Source organism: Phaseolus vulgaris, chromosome 3, assembly GCF_000499845.2.
Source record: "Phaseolus vulgaris cultivar G19833 chromosome 3, P. vulgaris v2.0, whole genome shotgun sequence".
In the NCBI taxonomy this organism is placed as follows: Eukaryota; Viridiplantae; Streptophyta; class Magnoliopsida; order Fabales; family Fabaceae; genus Phaseolus; species Phaseolus vulgaris.
The window spans coordinates 48,937,471-48,950,155 of NC_023757.2; the positions used below are offsets into that span (position 1 = coordinate 48,937,471).

At 25.8% G+C, this 12,685-nt stretch overlaps 1 protein-coding gene across 1 annotated transcript; it reads right to left on the reverse strand.

Moving 5' to 3' along the window:
- Window positions 1–7,143: 7,143 nt before the first annotated feature.
- LOC137808367 (probable calcium-binding protein CML41) lies at window positions 7,144–8,120 on the reverse strand. The gene has a single exon (XM_068609442.1). The coding sequence runs from the start codon at window positions 7,903–7,905 to the stop codon at window positions 7,321–7,323; it is 585 nt and encodes a 194-aa protein (XP_068465543.1). The 5' UTR covers window positions 7,906–8,120; the 3' UTR covers window positions 7,144–7,320.
- Window positions 8,121–12,685: the final 4,565 nt, after the last annotated feature.

Consider the following 12,685-nt stretch of genomic DNA (forward strand, 5'->3'; position numbering starts at 1 on the left):
TGTTTATAATTCTTTTCAATTTTTATTTTTAAAATTTAAATTTTTCATTTTTATAACATTTAAGTTTTAGTTAGATATTCTGAAATAAAACAAAATAAGTGACTGTTACTTTAATAAAAGGAAAGTGATTATGCTTTTAAAATTTTAAAAATAGTATTATTTAGTAACTTCACGGATTGATGAGTATAGTTTCTTCTATTAAAATTATATAGAGAATAATTAATTGAAAAAGATAAGAAGTTAAGTTTCAAATCACTGACTTAATTTCTTGATTTTTTATTTACTGTTTTAATTAGTTTGGTCTTTTAGTAAAAAAATTTAATCAAGTTTCTTAATATTAAAAAAAAAACAATGTGATCCTTTTTATTAAACTGAAATTAAAATCGTCCATTTATTAAATGGAAAGTAATTAGGTTTGCGAGTTTTGATAATGGTGCAAGATTTGCAATTGCAATTGTGTGTTGCTAGTTATGAGGTTGGGACATTTGTGTGTTTATGTTGAATACTGAAAGACAATCAATTAAAAAAATATTTGTTAAATTTAATAATTTTAATATAATTTTTGAAAGGAGAAACACATTAATTTTTTAAAAATTAAAATTTATTATATGAATTTAATGATTAAAAATAAAGAACAAATATTTTGAATTAATTATAAAAAATATTTTTTTCTAAAAAACTTAAACACATTTATATACATTAATTTTTATTATTAATTTATATAATTAATTTATATAATTATAAATTATATAATATATAGATTTATATTTTTGGATTCTTCATTCTATAAAGGATACGTGTCTTCGTGTATTTGTTGTATTAATGTTATTGTTTCTGGGTTACATAACGAATGGTTGCTTTGTGATGTGTGTGGTGCTCAAAGTGTAAACCCTCCACCAGAAGCAACCTGGAGGTGGCGCTTGTTGTCGGTTCCAGAACTTCAAGGTGGCAGCTCTGACGACACGCGGCGTGAGTAGTGCAACAACTGCCACATCATCACGGTTGCGCCATCACGCTTTCACTCAAATTTACTTTCGTGTTCTAATATTTAACCCTCTCTTTGAATTGGATTCTTTATTGTTGGTGGGTACTTGGAGGCAGGGATGATTTGGAATGATGAGGATTTAGGATTTTGATTCCCTCTTACTTAGATGAAAGTTGATAAATTTATGTGTACAACTAATTTGTCTTTAATTGCAATGAATTCATTACATTTACTAAAGAATTATAAAAACACTTTATTATTTTTAATTGTATTAATTATTTTATATTTCTAATTTAGTGGGAATTTTTTAATGCATACAAACCTACCAGTCCATTATTAAGTTATATTTTACCTATGCAACACGAACATAATATACATATTATCATTTTTAAAATATAGGATAGGGGATATAAATTTATATATCATATAATTATAAATTATATAAATTATTAATAAAAATTTATTTACATAAATATGTTTTAGTTTTTTTTAATAAAAAAATATTTTTCATGATTGATTCAAAAAATTTGTTCCTTATTTTTATAATTATAATAAAATTTTATATAATAAATTTGATTTTTTAGAAAATTAATGTATTTCTTCTTTTTAAAATTGGGTTAGAACCATGTTAGAATTGTCAGAGATCTAACAAATATTTTTTAAATTGGACAGTTTACCGATACTACGTATCCTACGAGTATCTTACGAGTGTCGGTGTCTGATACGTGTGTCTGATATATACAGACCTGTCATTTAAGAGGAGTGTCCGAACTTCATAGTTCTTAAGTATAATTAATGAAAATTTTGTAATGGATAAAAGAAAACATATTTATTATTTATTATATATTTTAATATTTTCTGATAAATATATTATATAAATAATTTTTTTCAATATCTATAAAAAAATAAATATTTAATTCTAAAATTATACTAAACTTTTAAATACCTTTTCACAATTCTTACAGTTATTATAATCATTATCATATATTTATTCATTCTTTAAATAAAAATTATACATTTTAATAAAAAATCAATAACATGTTATTTTTCATATAACATAATTTTATCAGTGATATTAATCCTATCTATTACGAACTTTCAAATTATTCTCCATTCGAATAGATTCACTTTTTCTTTCCATTGAAATCGATTTACCTTTTTTTCAATCTAAACAATATTCTTTTTTATTCTTTTTTCTTTTTTTGCCTTTTCACCCCTGTTCCAATACAAATAAAACATAAATTATAGATAGCTGAATTTCTTCATACATATTTACAAAGACAAAAACATAAGTGATTTTCTACATGAATATTAGAGTTGTTATAAAATATAAAAAAATAACCAATAATAATATTGAATACTGATGAAGATGATATTATATATATAAACACTATCTCAATGAAAAAAAGAAATGTAACTCAAACAAAAGAAGATGAAGAAATTATAAAAAAAAAATGAAAAAACTTGATTAAGAAGTTATGAAAGCACAAGGGAAGTTTTCCAAACTTCTATCTATTTCATAATAAGTTTCTATTCCAAAAAAAATCTAAATTTAAACTCATGGCACATAAACCCTTAAAATACTCAAAGCCTTTTTATATAAACTCATAACTCATTAAAGCTACATAAAACTTTCCCATTTTCTGAGTTTTATCTTCCACGCTAGACATTAAAAAATTGACAATTTGTTATGCAGTTTAGTATTCACCCTCAGTCTTAAAAAGTCTCATGTTCAATTTCACTTTAGAGTACTTTAGCACAAGTCTAAAAACTTTTAACAATCAAAATAATTATTTTTACTTCAAAGCTCAAAATTTTGCTTTGTGGTTTTTAAAACTTATCAAATTTCTTCAATTATTCCGGTTTCTATTGTTCCATACAAGAGTCGTGACGACTTTAGACTTATAATATAACATTTAGTATAATCAATAATAAGTGTACTCTTAATTAGTGTGTAATCCCTATCCACTAACAATTGAAACCACCGCGCTAACCAACGAACCACCATGCCGGGAAGAGCAGTGGCGGAGAAAAACTTGAGCAACGGTGGCTTGCGGTTTCGCGCCGGCAGCGACTCCAATAATGGGTTCAGAGGTGCAGGGTGTTAACGCCGTTAATGGCGTTGGGTGCAGATTAGTGGTCTGTTAATGAAAACCTTAATCCATAAACCCTAATTTTAAAATTAGGATTCTTCAATTGTGATTATTTTTAAAAATTAGGGTTCTTTGATTTTGGATGGTTTAGGACAATTAGGGATCTGTTATAGAGGAATGAAAACCTTAATCTATAAATCCTAAATTTTAAATTAGGATTCTTAAATTGGGAATATTTTTAAATTAGGGTTCTTCAATTTTGGAAAAACTTTAATGGAGAATCACAAAAATGAGCAACCATGCTCTGATACCACATGTAAGTTTAAAACATGGTAAATTGAACACATACAATAATGTGTTCACATATAGATCTTATCATATCATGATTCTCACACAATCATACAATCAAGAAGGAATAGACACTTACCTTGATTCATGAGTGATCCTAATTGAGCAGTTACTTTATCTCCTTTATCCCAATCTATCTCTTCGCATCTTAGCAATTCCGTACTTGTCACACACTTTGCAGTGAGACAACTATTATTTGCAGAGACAGAACCCTATAGCTTTTAGTACCCAATCTCCATCAGATGTAGGTTTTCATTAGGTATATCATCAGATATATGTTTCTTACATTAACCAATGGGCCTTTAATTCTATTATTATTATTAAATCATATTTGGGCCCAAAGCCCAAACTCTAAGTCATGTGAGTCACTTTATAGAAATTAATTTACATAATTTCTTACATTATCTTCCACCAAAAATTGACAATTTGTTATGCAGTTTAGTATTCACCTTCGGTCTTAAAAAGTCTCATGTTCAATTTCACTTTAGAGTCCTTTAGCACAAGTCTAAAAACTTTTAACAATCAAAATAATTATTTTTACTTTAAAGCTCAAAATTTTGCTTCCAAAAAAAAACATGCTTTTTAAAACTTATCAAATTTCTTCAATTCTTTTAGTTTCTAAAACAAAATACAATTGTTCCAGACAAGAGTCGTGATAACTTTAGACCTAGAACACTCTTAATTAGTGTGTGATCCCTCTTCACTAGCATCTTCTTCGGTATATATATTGTTCCCTCTCTTTGCTTCCGTTGTGCCTGGTCTTATAACTGGCGCATCTTTCTCATAGATGCTCTCATTCACTTCTATGCTGATTACTCAGAATTTTCATGATTTATTCTTAATGTGGCATAAAAACCCTTTAAAATAAGATCGACAAATGACCCCTAAATATATCTCATCAGGCTTGGCCCATATCACTAAAGCCTATTAGCCTTAGACGTAAGCCAATGAGACTAAAAGTCAAATTAATTATGACCATTTCCAATCGGTCCACACGTCCCCTAACTTGAGGTTTAATCCATGTCATTACAACAATACATAACAACATGTTCAAAGATTTAAAACATTAAATCTACTCATAATTAGTAATTAGATTAGTATAATTTTTTATCAAAACAAAGTTCTAACTAAAAAAAAGGCAATATTAATGATATACTAAATAAAATTAAAATGCAAGGTTAATGTTCTATTATATAAATATATAAAACATTTATGAGTCTCTCAAACATAAGTCATCACTTAAGAATTGATAGGAATCCTTCCTTATTTTAATTAGAACCATGATCAATGAATATTGATAATTAATCCATTGAATATTCACCATAGTGTGAGATTAGAAATCCTAGTTAGATGCTAGAGAGACATTGTATTTCATCATTGTTGTGTAAGATTTAGTGTTATCCTTATAAGGTGATAGAAACAAATATTGTAATCATACTTTCATAATAGGAACATTTTCTAGACTATGTGCCGCGAGTTTTACTTTGGAGGTTTTTCACGTTAAAAGTTCTCGATATCATTTTATTATCTGTTTATTACTTTCGTAAGTATCCATTTTGTATCTAAGTCGAAAAAAAAAATTAGTTCTGATTTAACAACAATATTAATAAACAATAATTTTTTTTATCAATGAAATTCTTAACATCTATAAATTTATAATAAAAAAGGATTTAAACCCATATTTTTTCCTTCTCAGTGAAGGTAAACTTCCATCGGAATGCGATGACAATAATTCCTTTTAGTCCTTCAAGTGAATACGATAACCTTATCGTGGGACCATATAATTTAAATTTAGTGGTGCAACAAACTTTGAACTCGCAATTATTTTGACAAAGAAAACAGCGACTCCGTTTTAAATTAAAGCTGTGTTTTTCAAACTTTACAATAAGTTCAAATAGAACATTAGTCAAAAAAACAATAAATAAAAAACTGTGATGGAATTGTATTGAAAATCACAAAAAATAATTTGTTTGTTTTTAAATTTAAAAGCAATAAAAAAAATACCCAAATTCTACTATGAAAAATAGAATAACTTTTTCAATATTTCGATTTTGGTTCCAGTTTCTCAATAATGTTTAATGTAAATCATTATTAGCACATGGCTCACATGTCCAGCAAATGCTTTTGAATTGTGGTCTACAATTGTAACGACAATTTTAAATCATCATAAAAAAGAGTATACTATTTTTCTTATAGTTAAATTACCTAAGAATAATACTTTTTTTTATCAGAAAATTACCTAACTAGTAATTCATTTTTGAATGAATAAGTGTTTATCATATAAATATTTGTCTATGAATTATGCTAATAATTAAAAAAAAAAAGCTTAAACTGGTTTATTTTAAATATATTTGGAATATTTATGAAATATATATGATTATAATTGATCGAGTGATTATATATATATATATATATTATTTATTTACTTTAAATATTTTAAAAATATTTCATCCTAGATTTAAAAATTTATAAATACAAATTAATTTTATAGAAAGTATTTTTCGATTCTCTTATTACCTTTACTTATATTCAACAGGTTTTTTTTCTAGTTTTTCTAACTTAGCCTCAAAATTTTCTGCAGATGAATATTCTGTGGATCTTCACAAAAGATTCGGTTAAATTAATTCTTAGAAGTTGAAACTCAGCTTTATGAGAATATCAAATCACTTTTTTTTAAAAATAAAAATACGTTTCATTCTTATAATACGATAAAAAAAAAAAACTAATCAATTAAAGCCGACATTGCATGTTATTTTCTTCAGTTTTGGTGCATATGTTATCATCACCTTGCTTTAGCTTTAAATGGTAAAAATACAATGGATGCCTTGCAACCATTTTTTTTCTTCAGATGAGCTTCAAATCCTTTAGCGATTAATTTATTCAGCATAATTAAGATGAATATTTGAGTGTTAAAAACTATAAATCATAAAAGGACTCATTAAATAAAAAATAAGAGTAATAAACTTTTATAATTTTGAATAAATTTAGTTAATAATAAGAATATATTCAAAAAACCGTGTGATAATATGTGTTGGCAATATTTTTCATGGTTAACACCTTCTATTTGTATAGACGAATATCCTAGGTTGAACTTGATAAAAATACCATTAGTTTAAAATGGATTGAATTAAACTTTTACTCCTTTAATAAAAATAATTTTTTAAATTCATATGGGTTATTTATCTTTTAAATTTAGACCAATTTAATATTTTTAAAATAGTGGTCGTTTATTTATTTATTTTGAGTTGTAATTTTGAACCATTTTTTAGAGTAGTGAAAATTGTCTCATTAGATTTATCAACGAAACTCACCAAATGTTAAAAAATAACTATGACCAAGAAAAAGTAAGTCACGTATCAGTAGTGGTGAAAAAAAAATAATCTAATACTATATTTTTCAGTTACTTTACACTCGTTCTCTTGCTTAACTTTCACATTTTTTATACTATTTCTTGTTCGAACATCAGTTCGATTCTATAGTTTTTATGTAGAGGAATCTAATGAAACAAATTTCGTGTCGTATACATTAGTCAAAAATGGATTCAAAATTGAAAAAATAAATATTTTGAAGGGTAAAATTGATCCAAATATAAAAGTTATAAAACCAAAATAAATTTTTAAAAGATGAAGGAAAAAAATAAAATAAAAGACAAAAACATAATTTAGTCTTTAAAGTATATTGGTGAAAAGAAAACAAAAATCTATTACCACTTAAGAATGAGTATAAAACGTGCCTTATTTCAGAATAGAACAAGTAGTGGCTGGAATGGCCTCCATCTACATATTTACATTAAATTTAAACTTGAAGTTCTGAAACATCATCCATTAAACTCTGCAATCGGTTTGGATTGAAATGAAAAAGAGGCACAGCACATAGAAATGAAGGGATTATTGACTAAGCCATCATTTGGTAAAACTCATCGAAATCAAGGACACCATTGTGATCAATGTCAAAGGCACCGATCATGGCAACACACTCATCATAGGATCTGTCATCTCCAAGACGGTGCAACATCCTCTGCAACCCCTTTGGGGTGATGCAACCGCACCCTTCTTTCTCCCACACAAACATCTCAAAAGCCTTTCTTAGATCCCCCTCATCGCCATCACCACCACCCCTCTTCATCAGCTTGGTGAAATCCTGCAAGTCCAACATGTTATCCCCATCGGAATCGAGGTCATGGATCACCCCTTCAACCTCCTCATGAGACATGTGCTCCCCAATGGACCCAAAATACGACCTTAGATCATAGGCAGAGATTTTCCCATCTCCATCACCATCCAAGTGATGAAAAGCTTCCGTGAGGCCGTTTACCTCTTTCTTCTTTGGGGTTGTGCATGTTGACATGGGGGAACGTGGAGAAGCATTTGATGAGTGTGATGATGAGTTGGAGGATCTTGATGTTGGGCGATGAAGGCTTAACTTAAGAGTTTTGTTGGAGAACCACTTGGAAGGCTTGAAAATTCTATCAGTAGCCATTAGAGTGTTATGGAATATGGAGTGAGAGGGTAGAAGTAGGTTTTAATAGAATGAAAGAGGCAGAGAAAAGGTTTTAATAGAATGAAAGAGGCAGAGAAAAGGATTGAGACGTGTTATGTTCTGTGATGGATATGGAGTTGCTGTGAAAGTGGGTGAGGGGGCAGAACCAAATGTGAATAAAGATTACGTAACTCATGTTGTTGGTGCAAGGAAAGTGCATGGTAGTTTCCGACTGGGTCCCAAAATAAGTGGATGGAACAGTTTTCTCGTAAAATCAATTCATTTCTCAGTCTTTTCCTCAATCTATCCCCACACTCTACTGTTTTTAGGCCTACGTTATTTCTGGTCTATTTCCAACATTTTTAGCTACAAACTACAAACAAAATAATTATCATACTTTTTTTCATTTTTATTTCACAATATCTACATAAATATAAATTATTTTAAATAAATGAAATAATTATATGGTTAATAAAAAAATTAGTGTCAGCTTAAACTTTGAAAAGGTAAAAAGTAATTTAAATCCAACACTTGGAAGGAATGAAGGATATATTTATCACTATTTTTTACTATATAATTTATTACAGTCCTTATTTGCCTCTTTTTCTTATGTATACACTGTAAGGGGCTAATTATTAAATGATTATGATTCCTTCTTCGTTGAAATAATTAGAATATCATTTGCTTTACTATTTTTTTTAGCTTGTACGTCTTTCCTTAAAAACAAAGGTTGAGTAAAACACATTTTTTAAATCACCTTAATAAATTGAGTATTTTGGTTTTATAAAAGAAAAGGAAAAAAGGAATTTAAAAGAAAATTCAATGCATGAACATTTAGAAAAAAGAATGTGACTTTTCATCCCTGTCTCCACTCTCCTCTCTTTTCCATCTCTTATCTCGTTGTTTAATATCTCTATAAGTTTTGGACCTTGGACCAATAATAGAATATGGTTATAATAAAGTAGAATAAATTATCTGAGAGTTTCTTCCTGTACCCTTAAGTTTTTCTTCCTGCACCCCACAAGTATTTGAGAAATAAGATACATTACAAGAAAATCATGAAATAGAAACCAATTTTTAAAAACCAAAATAATTAGTTGCAATAGTAACTAAATTAGAGACCATTTTAGAAATTAAAACAAATATTGGTTTCTAAATAAGTTTCTATTATTGCTAAATAGTTTCTAAATTGGTATCTAATTAGCAACCAAGTTTTTAGAGACCAAATTTAAAAACTAAATAATTGGTAGTTAAAACTTTGGTTGCTAATTAGATACCAATTTAGGATCTATTTAACAATAATAGAAACTAATTTAGAAAACAATTTTTTTTTTTAGTTTCTAAAATGGTTTCTAATTTAGTTACTATTACAACTAATTATTTTGGTCTCTAAAAATTGTTTTTTATTTCATGATTTTCTTGTAATGATAAGCACTTTAAATTCTTTAAAGATATCTAATTCTCCATGGTAGATGTGTCTTATTGGGTCCATGTGTTAATTCTTTATAAATTAAATTTGATAACACATCTTTAGAAATAAAGATATTATAATTGAGAAAAGTTAAAAAGTAAATATTAATTTAAGATACTTGAATGTAAATGATTATAATGAAATAATTAAGAATGTTGAGGTAACTTGTCTATATGTAGCATGAGTTTGATTTGGTTACTTTTGTTTTTTAATTTTTTATAATATTTTTATATAATAACATGTAATTGTTGAATTATGAATTATGAGATATTATTTTAACTAAATGTTATAGTTCATAATAATACCACGAGTTTTAAATATTACTATGTTTTGAAAATTTATGTAGATCTTTATAAGTTTTAACAATTATTACATAATGAAAATCTAATATTAATAGAAGACAGTTTCTAATGATCACAAACAAAAACTAACACCTTATATTTCTTTTTATTCAAAATCTCACACTTATGGGCATAAAAGCAATTCAATACTTTCTTATTAAAATTAGTGAGAAACTAGGTTACTTTAGTAACTAGAAAAAATTTAACCACTAAACCAAACAAATTCTTTAATATTATTATAATTTTTATTATGCTTATTATATTAATAATAATAAAAATATTAAAAATATTAACAATATTAAAAATATTAATAATATTAAAAATCTTAACAATATTAAAAATATTAATAACATTAACAATATTAAAAATATTAAAAATACTAACAATATTAAAAATATTAACATTAATAATATGAATATAATATTAATAATATTAATATAATATTAATAATAATATTAATTATAATATTAATATTAATATTAATAATAATATTAATAATAATATTATTAATAATATTAATAATATTAATAATATGAATAATACGAATAATATTAATAAATATTAATAATATGAATATAATTTATTTTATTATTATTAATATTAATTATATTAATATGTATAAATTATATTAATAATAATAAGTATATTAAAAATAATAATATAACCAAATTTTTTTTATATAATTTGTTGATATCAATGTATTGTTTCTTTTCCCTCGGGGAGATCCCAATAAATTGAGGAGAAAGTGAAAAGTCCTAAAATTTTCCTCCAATTAAGATTGAAACTCATACTTAAATAAAATAAAATACATAAAAGAAAAAGACAAACAAATATATTATATTAAAATTTAATTATTTTTTTCTAAATTTAAAGATACTCCTACCTTGCCGAAGATACTTTAAGTTAAATATAAAAAAAATTAAAATTAGATGGCTGGAAAAAAGGTCCGCGTTTAGTAGCTTATTATTTCCTTATATCTAATTTCACCAGGCCTACGTAAGTACGAGTAAAAAAATGCACTGTGCACCACACAAAAGTATTGAATATGGATAAAAATAAATTCTAATCTCTATTACTGTTTTTTTATACAGATATATTTTAAGTAAAAGCTCCAAATGTACTTACATTTTATAAATATTAGTGACATCAATTTATTAAAATTATTAAACATAGTAACTTACTTTAAGTCTGTCAGTAACAATATTTCTTCCTTATTTTTATTTAACTTTGTTTTTTTAATCTATTTTTACATATATTTTCTAATTTCATTGTTTTTTATTTATGTATTCCTTTTTACGAAAAAGAGGGAATTGATTGGTTTTGGGGCTGAAGTTGTAGCTACCATTCCTCAACTAACAAATATTAAACAAAGCTCACAGGTACTATAACTATTTTTTAATGCATCTAACGTTCTTAACAATGGATTAATTGTGCATGACCTTTGCAGAGGGTCGATTAAGTTAAATTTGCAGTAATAATATGGTTTGACATTCTATGAAACATGTAGGGTATAAGTGAAAGAGGGAATTATGAAAGAATAAAATCTTAATTTGTTCTCTCCTGAGAGTAGTTCGAATAAAATTTTATAAATAATTTATCGTATCCAACATTTATCAATTTGTTCTCTAAATTTATATAACTTATTTATGTTCGTGATTAATTTAAACAAGTATTAACATTTAATAGATTAAAATACTATATAATTAAATTTAGTGATAATAATATATCAGGTATATTTAGGGACTAAATAATTATTTTAATAATGTGGTTAAATATTGTTGTAAGAGCTGTTTTATTTATATTAAAGATATTATTTTAAAGTAAATAAAAATAAAAAATATTTGAAAAAGTTTATAAATAAGTTTAAAATAATTTATTTTTCATTTTAACTAACATTTTTTTTTAAATATTTATTTTTCTAGACCCTTTTTCCAAAGTTCTTGTTAATCAATCCTTCTTTATTTGAATAGATTACATTGAGCAATCAACCATGTATAGATTAAGATATACAGACAACATTCTTGTGTTCTACTATTGATTTTATCATTTTTTATTTTCTTTTTGAAATTGGGAAGTTGGTATGCATAGGATATATATTGAATTAGATTAATTAATGGTATGAATAAATAGAATATGTGTTATTTTGGCTCAATTACAATGTTGAGTGGAGAGTTTTAGGTTGGATGAGTAGTTTTGCATTGTGAGATGTTTTAATTAGTTAAAAGATGTTGGAAATTTTAAGATTGATATTATTGTATAAAATGATTGTTGTATTTTTTTTTCATATCTCATTTTAGTGTTGAACTATAACTCAAATGTCGTTTAAGTGATGTATAATTACTACATGCACTGAATATAATTGCTCAAGTGTCACGTGGTTGATTAAATAATAATGTTTATCGATCAAGATATAATTTGATACCTAAAAGAGAGAATTGTCAAAACAATTCTCTCTCCTTTGAAATTCTCACTGCTTAAGTAACAAGTGGTCATTTAAGCAATAGAATATCAAAATTTTGGAAAGGGTTCTAAAACTTAGTGGCTTGCAAACCAAGTCACTTTGTTCAAAGAACAACGTGACACTTGAGCAAGGGAGAGTTAATATTCATTCTTTTTTACTTTGGATTTGGTTGTCCATTCAATTAGAGAACACTAGAGTAAGTCAAATCAATTATCTCTCCTTTAAAGTTAATGTTGCTCAAACAACATTAGTGCACTTAAGTGATATAAGTGATCACTCAACCAATGATTCCAAATTTTTGTAATTGTTCATTTTTATAAGTTATCTATAACTTTTTGAAATACTTTAGACATGACTTCCACCAAATCAAGTATAAGAGCTACTAGATTGTTATTCTTATTAATGAAAATAACTAGTAGTGAGACGAAACGAATGAAAATTATAACATATGATTTTATTCGAAGATATGATTTTATCTTAACATGTGATATTATATGACCTAAAATA